This window comes from Babylonia areolata, chromosome 1, assembly GCF_041734735.1.
Source record: "Babylonia areolata isolate BAREFJ2019XMU chromosome 1, ASM4173473v1, whole genome shotgun sequence".
Classification (NCBI taxonomy): domain Eukaryota; kingdom Metazoa; phylum Mollusca; class Gastropoda; order Neogastropoda; family Buccinidae; genus Babylonia; species Babylonia areolata.
The window spans coordinates 18671989-18689788 of record NC_134876.1 but is presented as its reverse complement, the minus strand read 5'-3'; the positions used below and the strand labels follow the sequence as shown (position 1 = coordinate 18689788).

Below are 17800 nucleotides of genomic sequence, written 5' to 3'. Positions count from 1 at the left end.
ACATAGCCTGTTTGATATTCATTACTGTCTCCAGTAAAATACATAGTCTGCAGGTATGTATCACTGCTGTTTAAAGTGAAAGCCATTCATTTTTTATGTTAACCTTTGAACTACAGACCTTGCTGGATATCTATCACTGTTTCAGGCAAAAGCCATTTACTTTTATGTAAACTTTTGAAAATATATAGATTGTCAGATAACTATCATTCTTTTAAGTAAAAGCCATTCATTTCTATGTAAATAGAAATACATCATCTGCCAGACAGTCATTTCTATTTCAAATAAAAGCCATTCTTTTTCATGTAAACTCTTGAAAATACATGGTCCACCAGATATTAATCACTGTCCTGTACCTGTTTGTTGATGAGTGGAGCGACGGATTCCACCAGAGTCACAATCATGTTGTAGAACTGGTCCTTCTCCTGATTGGTTCGTACAGATTCTGTGTACAGCTGCAGCAGCCAATGAGCATAAGCCTTGATGGCAGCCATTGCCTGAGCATGACTGAAAAGAAAAGGAAAAATGTCTGCAACGTCAAAATGTCAGCTGGACATCCCACTCAGACATCCAAGACTCACCCCTTTGAACAACGCTCAACTCCACATACCTTTATCATCCATTTCCAAATTTCAACACTTAGTGTTTGAACTGTCTTTACATTTTCATATTGTAAGTTTGGTATATACTTTGATGCAAAGGGGCTGTCATATGATAACAAAGAAAGCTGCGATTGTAAAGATCTAACTGAATATACAGTATTTGTTTCTTATAACAGAACATTCGCTTCCAATATGCTTATTTCAATTAAAAAAAAAAAAAATTTAAAAGCCTATGTGCTATTTTTTTCATCCATTTGTTTGCCAAATATTTCTTGTGTATAAAAAAATCTCTCTTTACAGAATTCCCTTCTTTGCTTTATAAGAATTGTTTGGTCTATAAACATCCAATGAATCCCCCTCTTCAACAGTGATTCATAAAATAAAATAGAAACATTTTTTAAAGTATAGAGAGACAACCCACAACCCCCCAAAAAGAACAACAACAACAACAAAAACCCAACTTACACTTGCACAAAGTCTTGCTGCAAAACATTTTCTGCTTCAGTGGAAACTTCAAAAAGTTTCACCTTGCTGCCATAGGAAACAACTTGAACCAATCTGCAACACAATCATACTGATGCTCACTGTTTACTTCTCATCGTTAAACAAACACTCCCTCCATGATCTCTCAACATTATTTTTACCATTTAGAAACACCCTTCTAAACAGCAAACAGTTTGTGTAAACCATTTGCAGACAGTTCAAAATGTGCAAGTCTAAATAAAGTATTAAAAAGCATACTGAGTTACAAAAGACCTTGAATCAACATCTCTTTTCAGCATCTGTTACAAGCAAGCATCTGTTTTCATCGAAAGTACTATTGTGACGGGCATGCCTTCAACTACTTGACACATCTCAAGAGGTTTCCTTGATACTGTCTTTTTCAAAACCCTGTATTTAGCTTCTTGTTATATTCAGCATTGTCTCATCTTTGTGCAGACCTCTATTCAACTTCTTCTTTCAAGGATCTTTGTCATAATTCCATGTGTCATGCCTATGCCCAGGGGTAATTTCCTTCAGTCATGTTCACTTATACTTAAAAAATACAGAACAGGACAGATAGTCTGGGAGAAAAAATAAAAAGATTATTTGATGCAAACTGATGAAAGAATCCATACTGAAAGAGAAACCCTATACAACAAAGTGGCCCAAATTATTCATAATTCTAATTATATAACAAATTATCTTCTTTTTTTTAATGTAAAACTTGGCAAGACAATGGTAAAAAGCTATCTCCAACCTTTCTACCAGCAGCCTGGCATTGGTGTATCTGTCAGCAAAGTGTTCCCCGATGAAGTGGTCTGCCAGCCGGCCAAGCGCCTGCAGGAGAGAGGACAGATCTCGCAGCATGCAGTGCAGGCGCCGGCAGTCATTCTCTGCTGCAATGTTTAACCGACGGCCTTGCACACCCCCATCAGTCACATACTTCTCCAGCCCAAAGTAGGCGTCCACATGTTCCTGGAATGGCTCCCACTGTTGGGGAACAAAGTAGTTGGGTGATACGACTGTCATTCCTACTGCGGTCTGAATGAGCAAGGAAGCTGGCTGAACTGATACATATGGATTTTAAACTTTTTAACTAATATAAACAGAGTCTACGATTAAGACTGTTAGTCAACATCATCAGAGTCTACGATTAAGACTGTTAGTCAACATCATCAGTTGCAAACTCTGCTCTCAGGCTCACAGTATCAGCTGATACCATCAGTAGCAAATTAGGTATATCAAGCAAACTCAACATCGTACCATTACACATCCTGACCGAAAAAATTTTTGAGGTAAGAATGTAGCATACTGAAAGGACTCCCAAGACATCTGTTAGTATTTCACACATGCATATGAATGTCTTTACCAATAAACACACAAACATCCACCCATGAACATGCATGTGTGTACACAAATGCACACAGACACACACAATCACATACACACAGGATACTTACAATAAGCTGAAATGTTTCCGCTGTGATGAGTTCAGCAACTTTGGCAACCACTTCCAGGGACTGTCGTAAAAAGTGCTGCCATTCTGTTTCACTCTGCATCAAATCAAAAAGAAATAAACAGATGAAAAAAATGAATGAAAAATATACAAAGCATGCTATTATAATGTGTATTCAAATGAACATTTTCTCAAATGCAAAATTTCAACCTACAAAACCAACACACATGAGATAATGAGTACCCAATCCTCCAGACTAACAATCTGAAGATTTTCCTTTTCAAAATATTTTCTATTGTTGGTGTGGCAGGTTGTCAGGATAATGCTAATGCTGAATGAGGCTTCAATAAAATTTTCAAAAATCACAATGGTAATGTGTACTCCACTGATGCTACTGAGAACTGTCCATTTTGAAGCTGGAACAGCCATCCCCATGCAAAACAAATATGTTGTATTATATTGTACTGTATTGTATTGTATTGTATTGTACTGTATTGTATTGTACTGTATTGTATTGTATTGTACTGTATTATATTGTACTGTATTGTATTGTACTGTATTACTCTTTTTGTCACAACAGATTTCTCTGCGTGAAATTTGGGCTGCTCTCCCCAGGGACAGCGATTCACTAAACTGACAGTGCCACCCTTATTTTTTCTGCCTAGAATTTTTTTGGGGGGTTTTTTTTTTTTGGTTTTCCTATCAAAATGAATTTCTCTACAGAATTTTGCCAGGGAGAACCATTTTGTTGCCATGGGTTCTTTTGCGTGCGCTAAGTGCATGCTGCACATGGGACCTAAGTTTATCGTCTCATCCAAATGACTAAAAAAAAAAAAAACCCACAGAAAAAATCCCCTAAAGGTGCAGAAAAATGACAGACTCATTTCTCTTTCTCCTCTGATTACATAATTAACTACAAAGTCAGCACAAAACAAAGTCAGCACAAAATGACCCACATCATCATCAAGCGTGTCATCATCAAGTTCCTCAAGCTGGGACTGGTTGAAGCGGAACATGATTTTCTGCAGAATGTTGGTCACCAGTGATGTCAAAGCTTCCTTATACCTGATAACACAGGTCACAACCTTCTTCAATGGAATATCACACTCTCCTAACGCTCAACAACTCATAAGTAAATTAATAAATGGATCAATCAACGATTCATACAGATTATTGTAAAATTGTAATACTACAGCACTGAACGACATTTACAGCAACACAGTCAAACAACATCAAAGCAAAACTTCTTCTTCATTCATGGGCTGCAACTCCCACGTTCACTCGTATGTACACGAGTGGGCTTTTATGTGTATGACCGTTTTTACCCTGCCATGTAGGCAGCCATACTCCATTTTAGGGTGTGTGTGCAAGCTGACATCCAAGCAATATAAAACAGAGGCCTTAATCAGAGCACACACACACACACAAAATATTTAATAATGAACAAGTGACATTTGACAGGGCCATATCAGGACTCCCCTAAGTGAATAAAAAAATTCAAAGCATAAACTCAAAACAAAACTCTGCCACATTTTTTAGCATAAACTCAAAACAAAACTCTGCCACATCTATTAAAAAAACCCATCTGAAAAGTGTAATTTGATTACTCTTTGAAAAAAACAATTATTTACATGTTTGCAAAGTCACAAGTGCAATCAAGATTTCTTTGTTTTAAACATTTGCGGTAAATATGCATCAGTTTTCAAATTCCAAACTTTCATTCCTGCACATTATTGACAATCTTTGTCCGTTTTGCTCAATATTCTGGACCCAAACAGACTGACCCAAAATCTTCTGCAATCATAAAAGTTCAAGACACTGCCAGAACCACCAACAGCAACTTCATTACATCTACAGGAAGTCAAGATGGCTGGCGGAAAAAGAGGGCGCTATGCAGGGGGGCAAAGGGGAGGTTACCTACTTCCAGGAGGTTATCGGCCGTTGCTACTTTCGTTTTCTCCGCAAAGGCGGATAATAGTTCGCAAAGGACAGGAATGTCAGACCCCTGCCAGAGTCTGCACTAGTGGGTCATGGTTAAGTATGTGTAATTAAACTGAACTTCAAGAAATATTTTTCTCAATTTTGTTTGACAAACCAAAACAAACAGAAGTCTCTCCCTCTCTTTCCTCTCTCTCAACCATCCTCTCTCTCTCTGTTATTAAGTCACCAAGAATACATTAACAAAATAAACAAGTCTTAGAACATCCGCTTAAACAAAGAAAGCTCAAGAGTCATTTTCGTGCACTCACTTTCCCAGTATGGCCGTCATATCGGCGGCTCTCTCCTGTAACTTGGTGCTGAGGTAGTCCAGGAATGTGATCCAGATGTCCAGGCAGCGGAAGAAGCCATCTGCATTTGGCTGTGGACACAAGCATAACAATCATGCTCCACTCCCTTAGTGTTTTGGTTCAGTGTAATGCAGGTTAATCTGAAAATTAGTTCACAATGATGTTTGCAATGTACATCCATGTGTTGTTCCTGCATATGCATGGAATTTCGTCAAAATGCTGGGAAGCGTAAAAACTGAACTACGTACAACCAGCTTCAACAGCAGACCTGCCCAGGCCCCCAAATACCTCTCAGCAGTAGAACCCCAGTTTTCAGTAGTTTTATGGTAGTTTTCAGGAGTATGGACATGGCTGCATTTCCACTGTAATATACTCTTCATGTCATCTTCCTTGCACTAACCAAGACAACAAAATCACCAACACAAAATGACTAATTTACAGTAACCATCATTTATTCTATTCATGACAAAGCTTTTCCTTCCTCTCTCTCTTTTAGTTTTGATCTGTATGCAGAGATAAGATTACAAAATTGTGAACTCTACCGAAACAGGTGAGGGGATCTTGGGGACTGCATTATCCATAAACATAGAGGGGGGGGGGGGGGAAGAGAGAGAGATAGAGAGGGGGGGGGAGAGAACCTCTCTGAGCGCATGTGCACATGTGTGTGTGTGTGTGTGTGTGTGTGTGTGTGTGTGTGTGTATGTGTTCAATTTAGCCCTGTGTGTGTGGTGAAAGAGGGGCGAGGATAGGGAGAAAGTGTGTGTGTATGCCTGAGAGACAGAGAGAGAGACATAGAGAGAAAGACAGAAGAGTATATGCTTTGTATTTTGTTTTCAACGCAGCTCTGTCTGTGCCTGTGTGTGTGCGTATGTGTGTATGCGTCTGAGAAAGAGAGTGTGTAAGTATGTGTTTCTTTAATTCAGCTCTGTGTGTGTGTGTGTGTGAGTGTGTGTGTGTATGATCAATTCAACCCTGTGTGTGTGGTGAAAGAAGGGCGAGGATGGGGGAATGTATGTGTGTATGCCTGAGAGAGAGAGAGAGAGAGAGAGAGAGAGAGAGAGAGAGAGAGAGAGAGTTTATATGCTTTTTGTTTTGTTTTCATTGCAACTGTGTATGTGTGTCCGTGTGTGTGTGTCTGTGTGTGTGTGTGTCTGTGAGTGTGTTTGAGAAAGAGAGAATGTGTGTGTTTGAGAAAAAGTGTCTGTATGTGTGTGTGTGTTTTCAATTCTCTGTGTGTGTGTGTGTGTGTGTGTTTGAGAGAGAGACAGGGTGTGTGTGTGTATGTGTGTGTGTGTGTGTGAGTGTGTGTGTGTTTTCAATTCAGTTCTGTGTGTGTGTGTGTGTGTGTGTGTGTGTTCAATTCAAGAAAGAGGGGAGAGGATGGGGAGAAAGTGTTTTTGCATGCATGAGACAGATACAGTGAGAGAGACTGAGAGACAGAGGCAGAGAGTTTATATGCTTTGCGTTTGTTTTTGGTGCAACTGTGTGTGTGTGTGTGTGTGTGTGTGTGTGTGTTTGAGAGACAGAGAGAGAGTGTTTGTGTATGTGTGTTTTCAATTCAGCTCTGTGTGTGTGTGTGCGTGTGTGTGCGAGCATATATGTAAGTATGAGACATAATGTGTGCATGCATGTGTATTCTTTTCAATACAACTCTGTATGAGTGAGTGAGTGAGTGTGTGTGTGTGCGTGTGTGCACGCGCGCATATGTGTGTGTGTGTGTGTGTGTGCACACACATGCATGTGTGTACATGTGAGAGAGTGTGTGTGTGTGTGTGAGTGCATGTGTGTGTGTCTGTGCACACATTATGTTTATGTGTTTTCAATTCAACTCCATGAAAACAACGGTGAGAGTGAAATGTACTGGGCCATCCAAACTAGAGGCAATGAAGTGAGCCACACCAACGGCTGACGTAATCTCAGCAATACGGGTTGGTGGTCATGGGGGGGCGGGTGGAGGGGGGGGGGAAGCGTTGACATCAAATGCTATAAAAGTTCATCTTCAGTGACGAATTCTTCTGAGATGAATGTGTGCGGTGCTTCTTAGCATTTGTTCTGTGTGTGTGTGTGTGTGTGTGTGTATGTGTTTAAGGTTTCACATTCAGCAAAATCGTCGTTTTTCTTTACTTGGCCGTAGTGCCATAGTCTGGGGGCTTGAATCGTAGAAACTACAGACGAATCATAGTACTAGGCAGGCGTGCAAAAGCCAAGTGGTCAGTGTTACTGACCAACAACTGGGCTGTTGCAGGTTCAAACCCCATCAGAGGCATATCACTATGGTGAGATTTCCAGGTCCCTGCTAACTCCTACTAGATAAGCTGACTGAATGCTCGAACAGGAAGTCTGGGACTGCCCAGTATCAACCATTTCACAGATCTGCTTCTGTGTGAATCTGAGCATGTTGTGTAAATTACTTGACTAACACTGCATGTGTTTCAGGCCTGGCTGATGTCAGGGTCTCTTATCAAATGAAGCAAATTGTGCAGTCCTGTGGTGTAATCTAAATCCTAATGCAGTTTAATAAACTGTTTCAATATTCTCTTGTCATTCATACCCTGCTTTCATGGGACCATAATGCCAACAAATTCTTATTCATGCACACGCACACACACACACACACACACACACAGAGAAACACATACAAACACACACACACACACATACAGAATAAATAAATAGTTACCTGTCTGAAGGTGTACTTGAACAACAATGCCAAAAATTCTAACACTGGAAAGTTTGGATTTGATTCAAATCGCCGTAAATGTATTCCCACAAACAGCCTGAGAAAATCTGTGAAGCGTTCCATGTAACTGTAACAAAAAAAAAAAAAAGAAAGGTAAATAAGTAACCTATCATCAACAGTCAACCAATTTCTGAAGGAATGCAACTAATGTAAAAATATGAAAAAACTGAAATAATTCCTAAAAAGGGCTAACAGGGAGAGGTCATTCTAGGGAGAACAGATGTACAATTAGATCACATATATATATAAACTAATTTGCATGATACTGTTGAGACCACAACAAGAATTCTTGATCTAGGCAAGAGCTGCGTATCAAATTCCCATAGAATGTGCACACCTAACAGATTCCCTCAAAATTCATCAGAAAATAGCAAAGTGCTCTATATAACATGCAAGTATTACACCATATTCAAGCAACTTACAAGGGCTTATGTATCAGAGTGCTCCATATCTGAACATGAGCAATGCCTTCATGGTTCATGTGTGATTCCTGCTGTATAACAACAAACATGAAAAAATGACAAAAACTTACATGGGCTGGGCCACAATATCTGAACTCTTCTGTTATCATGAGAGCTGTGGCTCATGCATACCAGAACCCTCAACATCCAAACGTTGCTGAGTCTATACCAGCCACTCACTCTTCATCCAGCTCCTCTAGCCGGTTGCCTGAGGAGTTGGTGCTGCTCTCCTTGGTCAGCTTCTGCAGCAGGTAGAAGGTCTGCTGGAACATCTGGAGCAGAAAGTCCTCAAACTCTGCGGGTACAAAGTTCTTCGACAGCACTTCATTGATACAGTTCATGGACAGCACGCCCAGGTAAGGAGTCTGGGAACTGTAGCCACCTGATGAAATACAAAATGGAGGCTGGAACTTATTGGACGTAAGCCATGAGCCACAATTCCTAAGGCAAGGGGCGAGAAGGGGGCAAGGGAAGGACAGGTGTGGGGGGAGTGGGTGGACAAGGGGGGAAGGGGAGAATCAAGGAAGCTGAGGTGAACAGTAATAAGAATACGAATAAGAATACTTTATTATATCATTAAGAGAAATTACATCAGGTGCGGAAAAACAAACGTAGACAATCACTCAACAAGAAAACATAAACATGACTTAATTAAAAAGAATAAATAACATATAAGACATTAATATAAAAACCACTGCATATCAATTCACATTATTAAAATGTTGTAATTAGTCATTATTGTGAACACACAATTTTTTTTCTTTTCTCAAGGCCTGACTAAGCGCGTTGGGTTACGCTGCTGGTCAGGCATCTGCTTGGCAGTCTCAACAGTGGTGTAGCGTATATGAATTTGTCTGAACGCAGTGACGCCTCCTTGAGCTACTGAAACTAAAACTGAAACTGAAATACACCAAGGCTAACATTGTATGTATTATATTGCACATTCGTTAAGATAAGAATTAACTTTATTACATAATAATTATCAGAAAAGGTATATAGAAAGACACGAACATTGCACAATTCCTACTGCACATTCATCCTGCACTCTGTCACACACATTTAAGTAAAATATTATCTAAGAAATATAAACAAAGTGAAGTCTATTAGTATTATGCATGCACTTTCACATGTACCTGCATGCAAGTGCATGCACGCACACATACACACACACGCACGCATGCACGCACACACACACACACAAAACACACACATATTGTGACGCACACATGCGTACAGTCCTCAGGAATTTAAAAGGTGAATTGAACGTGGTATAAAGGTCTTCTGAGCCCTGAATTTTAATTTAAACGTTCTGTAGCGTCGTCCTGATGGAAGAAGTTAATAGTACTTGGCTAAAATATGTGTGTCCTCAGTTATCATCTGTCTGGCTTTCTGAACCACTCGCCTTTCATACAGCTCTTGCATACTTGTCTCACTCCCGCAACTTTACTACGCACACTCATGACATCATTCAAAACTCGCTTACTTCTTACTCCCAAACTTCCATACCAACACATAAATGAAATCGTTACATATCCGGCATATTACTGGACTTTACAAGAAATGAAGAAACACTTATCAGAGGTTCGTTATAGTCTTGGCAGATCACTGGAGATCAATGGAAACTAATAGTAAAAAGAAATGTTACATTTACCAGAAATTTTTGTTTTTTGTTTTTGCATTTTTCCATGGCTATCATTCACACAAGTGAGAGTCCCTGCACAAGCAGGTCTTTCCCAAATTTGCAGTGATAAAAGATGCCATTCAAAATTAACCTGCTAACTCCCTTTTTGTTTTTTTTAGTCCATTTACACTTTACTGTGTATATAAAACAACTGGAATGTTTGCTGGGTCTGCAGAGGGCGTTTTTATTGTTGTTTTCATAACAAATCTTTCAAACTGAGGAGTTAATGCAGCTGTGTTTTTTTCTTTGTTTCTCTCTCTCTGTTTTGTTGTTGTTCTTTTTTGTATATTTGTTCTTTATTTAACTAACAACTAAAAATGTTGCAGGTCAGTGTCATTCATACATCAAGAACATTTAGATTTTTCGCAATCTCTTTTCTGTAATTTTTACACAAACTTATGCAAACATTTTGTGTCTAAAGAAAACATAAGGCATACAACATCAGTACCACATGGATTATTAGATGAAAGCAGTGATGTTGATTACTTCTCTTTTGATATGTATAACAAAGAATGACAAAAATTTTTTTTAAATACTGTACATGGGGATTTGGGATAAGCGGCACAGGAGGAACACTACTTAAAAGAAAGAAGATTATGGGGCAACAAAAAACACACACACACACATACACCCACCACCACACCCCCACCCCTTCCCCTACACAAACAACCCCCCCCCCCCCCCCCCCAAAAAAAACAACAACCATCCCACCAACTTTGTAAGTCAGACACCCACCTGGCGAAGCTGATGAAGCGGACCCTGCACGCCCCGCCTTGCCCTCACACCCAAAGGCGGCGAAGTGGAACACAGTGGAGAGGAGTTGGGGGGTGAGGGTGGCCGACAGGGGGGCCCAGGAAAAGTAGTGTGCCAGACACGTCAGCACTGTGGAGCTGAGGATCTGGGAGGCCTCATCAAGAGGCGGCAAGGCTTCTAAGTGGGTACCCCGCACCGGGCTGTTAAACATGCTGCTTAACAAAGTTTCTGCAACATTAAAAAAAAAGAAAAAAAAGAAAAAAGGAAAGTTCAGTATGCTTACATGGGATCTGCTCTACAAAAAAGAAGAAGAAAAGTTCAGTATGTTTATGTGAGATTTGCTCTATCAATAAAATATACATGCTATTCAACAATGTTTCTGCACAAAAAAACAAAAAACAAAACAAACAAAAATCCTAAGGTTCAGTATGATTATATAGGATTTGCTCTGTCAATTAAATAAACATGCTATTCAACAATGTTTCTGCACAAAAAATAACAAAACAAAAAATAAAACAAAAAATGAAGAAAAGTTCAGTATCTTTATGTGGGATATACTCCATCCATAAAATAAACATGCTGCTCAACAAAGTTTCTAAAAAAACATAAGAATAAAAAAAAAATAGAAAAGAAAGAAGAAACATTCAGTATATTTATGAGGGATTTGTTCCATCAATAAAAATTTGTTCTCCTCCCTGTCAGCCATGTTTCTGTATGTGCTATCATGCAGTGAGAACCAATGCAAGAGGCTGTCATACTGGATACTAAGACAATACAGTAGTTTGACCACAGCCATTAATTTATAGTTTTCATTCACTTTTCAGGGGTAACATGCCATCAAGATTATCTTCACTCTTCAGCTACTGAACCTTCAGTGACGGTTTTCTTTACTTCAAACCGTATCTGGCCTAAAGTAGTAACAGTTTATCAAGAGTTTTATTCAAAGGCAATATGCAAGCATGATGATGAGTTAGTTGCAACCCCCTGAATATGTTGCTAAGCAATGGCAATAACAATTTTACACTGAAAACTTAAAACAAAACACTACTTACCCGACCGGATTGGCGATGATGAGAAAAGCAAGAGTGAGGAATGACGAGAATTCTTGGATTGCTGAGTGGGTGAGGGTGGGGGCGTAGCAGCCACCAGGTGTCTGTGTTTCTCCAGCACTGACTCCAGTAAACCTGAAAAAGATGGAACACTATGTCTGCAAAAAGTCATCGGCTACAATCATACAAGTTTTTAAAAAGTGATGGCAATCACAACAAAAGCAGACACGATGGTGTTCATAAAGTCATTGTGAGTACTCTCAGCTTAGACTCAACACTCAGCCCTAAACAAAAGCTGAACATGCTCCTGTATTTCTATGGGGATGCTACGACTGTATATTTCAAGGAATGCACAAGCATGAAATCCTCATCCTGCAAACCCATGCCATGCATGTTGGCTTACATTCAGGTTTATCTCAAATAATTTATCCAAATGGCACAACTGTGTCAGGAGAGTGTGGAGAAAGGAACCCGTGTAATACTGCAATGTCACCATCACTGTGACAGGACTAAACTCACAGCCTCTAAATACAAGGTCCAACATCCCCAACACTAGGTAACAGAAGCTTATTAATAAAGCAAGCGAGAGTAAAAATCATCTGAAATAAACCTCAGCTGATTCAATCATTTGACTATGATTAGAAAGTACTGTGTTCTCATTTATCATCATTCTCTTTCCTTGAGTTTTAATAAATGCCTGCATCCACAAACACAAGCACGTTCACATACATCACACATGCTCACAACACACACAAAATCCTCAGACACATCAAACAATGGTTCAACGCTACTGATGAATAACTTCCACCAGCCTCTGACAATCAGCGCATGATGCCAAGACAACTTTAAAGGCACAAATACCATTCAAAAGCTGCAGGATGGTGGGGACTTGCTGCAGCAGCAGTCGATGCAGCTCCTCCTTCCGGGCCATGCTGAGGTCCTCTCGGGGTGAAGCCAGCTCTTCAGACACTGTCTGCAGCAGGATCACACCCAGCAGAGCTGTCTCTGGCTGCTGCACCAGCTGTAAACACAAGGAAGTCAAGTGTTGTCTGCAACACCACAGAATGTATGTACATCAATGGTTTAATCAGTAAAGACTTTTGCCCCTTGTGTGTACAGACATCATCAATCCTGTCATCTTTTTTTTTTCCAAAGAAAATCTGATGTCAGCACTATTCATCTTATTTCAAATGCTTTCTACAGATAAAGACACAAGTTTCAGACAGTATCAGCATTTGTAGTGGAAATCCTTCATCTGAATCTAAAGACATTGGGGCTTTTAGTAACCTATGGGGCAAAAAATGTAACCATGATCACCACAGAGAGACAGTGGAAAAGGCAGGGCAAGAGAAATAGCTTGAAGGACATGAAGTGATTCCAGTTTTTAAAGTAAAGAGATATAAGGTGTTCAAATCTACTGGCAAATATCTGCAGAATTTCTACAATGCTTTGTCAGTTGCCATGAATTCGCCGAGAGTCTGGAGACAATTAATTCTGGAACAAACAAACTATAGTTCTAGATTTCAAAACTCATGGAATTTTTTCGGGAGAAAACAAGATGGTGTGGATGTGGAGTACACACTGAATCAAACACACAAACATAAACAAACACATACAGTGTACACTTACACACACAAACACATCGCATCAAAGTGCACATGAACACACACACACACACACACAAATTTTACCTGTAAAATGCTGGGGAAAAAATCGGGATAAAAATGCGGCCAGTCCAGCCTCCCAATATCAACCACCAGCTTGACCAGCTTGTTACGAATGTAGGTGGGTACCCCAGTGTGGTTGGCCAGTAGGTACTGGTTCACTGCATTCCTGATCTCCATCTTGTTGCTCACTTCAATGCCCATCCACTGTTTGTTGATCACAGTCTGCCCGCGCACACACAGACGCACACACACACACACAGTGCTGTTCAACCACTTCAAAGAACATCCCTAACTTATTAGCACAACAAAGCAAGTCATAAAATCAGCCAAAAATCAGTATCATAAGAAATAAAGTCATAAAATCAAAAGCAGCCAAAATCTCAATATCCACACAGCCACAACTTATTGTCACCACAAAGAAATCTGAAACTAAAAGTGTGGCTGGCTAGGCCACAAGCAACAACTTTTCTTCTTCTTTCTTTTTTTTTTTCCTCCAAAAGTCCATTACACAATCTGTTCCAACATATCTAGATCCACCTTGAATAAGTTTGTCAATCACATTCAAACCACAGACAAGCACCCACAGATCAATCTGAAACTGAATCTCCAGTCAGCCTTCAGGAGAAAGGAAACAGGGAACAGAAGAGTTTATTGGCAAGAGAAAAATCTGAACAAGGCACTCTTGATATTCACTCACCTCTAAAACATTCAGGGCGTACATCATCACATACTCATTCTGAGTGTTGACCATGAAAAACATGCATAGCTTCCAGGCATCTTTCATTTGCAGAAAGGAATTCAACTGTCGCTCTGTAAATACAACATAATGCAACATAAACAAAATTTTTTTTTTTTTTTCTAAAAGTCTTAGAAAAAAAAAATCTGACAATTTTCAAAACCGAAAAATCTTCAAGTGCTATCAAACTTAAAACAATAAAATTTAAAGACATAATACAATCTACACACTGACAGGTAACAACAAAACAGGCAACAGGCATGTCATCAGTAAAAAGAAAAAAAGAAAAAAAAAAAATCTTACCAGAACATCCATGTTAGATCACTTTCTCCCTGGCTTCTATCTTATACTATAGAGCTACATAGAAATCTGATTAAAATCATTCCAAGTTAAAATATATTTCCAAATGGCATGGAGATTTTCAGTATATACACAATGTATTTCACTATTTGTCTGGACTATTAAATCACACGGCAATGAGCTAATGTATTATTTTGGATTTTTCAAGCATTTTGTAAGTTTAGATGAAAAAAAGAAAAAGAATCATGATCTACCATTGTGTATTCTCCTTTGAATCTCATTCTCAATCCATAAAACTCACCAATTTCTCTTTTTCTTTCATTAGATGTCATAGGGCTGAAAAACTCTGACATCAGAGTTTCTAGTGCTTGAAGAGATGCTTCGTTTGATGCCTGCAACAAGAAAAATCATGTCCATGGCTGAACAACTGTTTCATATTAACTTGAACACACACGCGCACACACACACACACACACAATGTATCATACAAACACACATTCACTCACTCATAAACACATGCACACACATGCATATACTGCATGTATACTGACATAGAAGACATTAATTCACACACACACACACACACACAAAGACAATGAAACACTAACTTTTGCATCCTGCCACTTGACACAATCAAACTATTCAAAGTATCAGCTTTATGCCTCTTTCCATTTCAAGCAAGTACTGCATGCAGTATGCAGCACCATAACCTGGGCATGCTTGCATACATGTGTTTATACTTGTACTTGTACTTGTATATTGCGGTGTTGAAGGCCTAACCGGCCTGTTCACCGATCCAGAAAATATCTCTATTTCCATGTGTATGCATGGTTCAATCAGCATCTATGTATTAGATTTTGACTCCTAATTCTCTGTGTAAAATTGTCAAAAGAATATGGTGGGCTTCACAAACACATTTTCTCTATCTCAGCTGAGTGCATGTCTCTTTGTCCCTCTCATCATTTCCTTGCTGCTGTAATGTCTGCACATAGTTTTATGATCAAGAGGAAAACACAGGCAAAACCAACAATTCCAGACTTAAGCAGCCAGTTGTGATCTGGTCTGCATGGTTACTTCAACTGTCTGTGTCTTCTTGTGCAGGTGATTACTAAACTTCTAACTAGTAGGTTGGATGTGTACTGGTCTGGCTCCTTTCCTTTCCTGTAACTGCTCGTTGTGTTTTTGTGCTTCTTTCTGTGGAAAAAAAAAAGATCGATGTTGCGACGACACTGTCCCAGCAGAACCAATAGAAGATGGTCAAGACTATCCCAGCAGAACCTAAAAAGATGATTGAGACACACCCCTTTTGGACATTTCGCGGGTCTTTAAAAACAAAAATAAAAGGGATACTTTGGCAGACCAACCCACTTTATACCCCGAGACGAACTAAGAGAAACAATTATTACAAAACTCGATGCCAACGTCAGTTTCATCACTTTCGTGAAAATATGAACCCATCTAATTCTCTGTTACCGTAACTGGCGTCACTTCCAAAGACTAATCGAACTCATCCAGGATAATGAGAATCAGAAGCAGCAGACGACTAGTTTGCGGATCGAGCTTGCAAGAACTACAATCTATAAACCTTTCAAAACAAGATAGTATACAAGAAATGAAAGTTACCATGATCTGGCTAGGATTTTTCTTTAAGCGATTTCAACCAGAAAGCGAGCGGCAGAATCAAACATTCAGTCTGCTAGAGCTTCAATTCTTCGTTCACGCCGTCGATGGGCACTTCCATCTTGACACGGAATCATGGGATTGTTAAGGGTACGGCTTAGTTCCCTTTCTTCGGCTGCCATGCGGCACGCCAAAAAAGTCATCACGCCAGAAAAGCCCTATTTTAGAACTTACACAATATGTGAAGAAGGTCGTATGAACCATAAAATGCTCACGGGATGAGGCAAAGCATCTATTATTGATAGCCCATAATGGAACGAGTTGTGTGAGTCACCATGGGCAATGACTGGGATTTTAATGTTTTTGTTTTTTTTTCTTCTCCGCCTCTGGCGGTGACCAGGTCGGTGAGACGAGGGAGGTGCTGTGCATCGCATGCACTTAAAGCAACAAGAACTGCCCTTGAAAAATCACGCAGGAAAATTAACTTTGGTTGGATAAACACATGCAGAAATTGAAATCGATGGGGTTTTTTTGTTTTGTTTTTTTGGGTTTTTTTTGTTGTTGTTGTTTTTTTGTTGTTTTTTTTTGGGGGGGGGGGGGGGAGGAATAGCGGCACTTATATGTATTGGCCTGTCAGTTTTCATCCTCATCTCAGTTGACCTGAACTCAGTTCACGTCCTGTGTCAGGTTGCTGACTGATCAATGCGTTTATTTGTTTGTTTTTCAACAGAAAAATTAAGGTATTTTCCCAGTATCTAGCTAAACGTGAAGCTTCTCGGGGGGGTACAGCAGAAGTGGCAAATAGTGAAAGGATGTGTGTGGCACTTTATGAGTCTGTTCTGTATATCTGCCAGTCTCCCGAACCCTCTCCCCCGCAAAACATTTTCACCAATTTTACAGGCCGCGACCTGAAAAAATAGTGCCAAATTTCAAATGCGGATATCTCGGAAATGAGTTGATGCATGTCACTTTATGTGCTATTTTTGGACTCGGGAGGTCCAAAACTATACAGAAAGATGTGCTACACACATTATCCCGACATGTTCATTTTTCGCCAATTTTGCAGGGCGCGACCTGAAAAAATAGTGCCAAATTTCAAATGCGGATATCTCGGAAATGAGTTGATGCAGGTCACTTTATGTGCTATTTTTGGACTCGGGAGGTCCAAAACTATACAGAAAGATGTGCTACACACATTATCCCGACATGTCCATTTTTCGCCAATTTTGCAGGTAGCGACCTGAAAAAATAGTGCCAAATTTCAAATGCGGATATCACGGAACTGAGCTGATGCAGGGCAGTTTATGTGGTATTTTTGGACTCGGGAGTTCCAAAACTATACAGAAAGATGTCCTACACACATTATCCCGACATGTCCATTTTTCCCAAATTTTTCAGGCCGCGACCTGAAAAATACTGCCCAATTTGAAACGCGGATATCTCGGAACTGAGTTGATGCAGGCCAGTTTTTGTGGTATTTTCGGACTCGGAAGGTCCAAAACTATACAGAAAGATGTGCTGAACACATTATCCCGACATGTCCATTTTTCGCCAATTTTACAGGCCGCAACATGAAAAAATAGTGCCAAATTTCAAATGCGGATATCTCGGAAATGAGTTGATGCAGGTCACTTTCTGTGGTATTTTTGAACTCGGGAGGTCCAGAACTATACAGAAAGATCTGCTACACACATTATCCCGACATGTCCATTTTTCGCCAATTTTGCAGGTCGCTACCTGAAAAAATACTGCCAAATTTCAAATACGGATATCACGGAAATGAATTGATGCAGGTCACTTTATATGGTATATTTGGACTCGGGAGGTCCAAAACTAAACAGAAAGATGTGCTACACACATTATCCCGACATGTCCATTTTTCGGCAGTTTTGCAGGTCGCGACCTGAAAAAATAGTGCCAAATTTGAAACGCGGATATCTCGGAACTGAGTTGATGCAGGCCAGTTT

The 17800-nt window shown here is 39.7% G+C and overlaps 1 protein-coding gene across 1 annotated transcript in view; it reads right to left on the bottom strand.

The window, feature by feature from the left end:
* The window catches only part of LOC143280375 (exportin-6-like), a 30278-nt gene extending 14312 nt beyond the window's left edge, over window positions 1–15966 (bottom strand). Inside the window, exons 1-15 of the mRNA XM_076585013.1 lie at window positions 15837–15966; window positions 14515–14605; window positions 13875–13987; window positions 13202–13399; window positions 12372–12531; window positions 11514–11645; window positions 10444–10689; window positions 8208–8409; window positions 7507–7633; window positions 4788–4897; window positions 3495–3603; window positions 2543–2635; window positions 1840–2072; window positions 1065–1157; window positions 354–504 (exon numbers count right to left, since the gene is read on the bottom strand). Coding sequence (XP_076441128.1) covers window positions 354–504; window positions 1065–1157; window positions 1840–2072; window positions 2543–2635; window positions 3495–3603; window positions 4788–4897; window positions 7507–7633; window positions 8208–8409; window positions 10444–10689; window positions 11514–11645; window positions 12372–12531; window positions 13202–13399; window positions 13875–13987; window positions 14515–14605; window positions 15837–15839 — 2061 coding nt within the window. The 5' untranslated portion in view covers window positions 15840–15966. The remainder of the gene's footprint in view (window positions 1–353; window positions 505–1064; window positions 1158–1839; window positions 2073–2542; window positions 2636–3494; window positions 3604–4787; window positions 4898–7506; window positions 7634–8207; window positions 8410–10443; window positions 10690–11513; window positions 11646–12371; window positions 12532–13201; window positions 13400–13874; window positions 13988–14514; window positions 14606–15836) is intronic.
* Between the last annotated feature and the right edge of the window lie 1834 nt (window positions 15967–17800).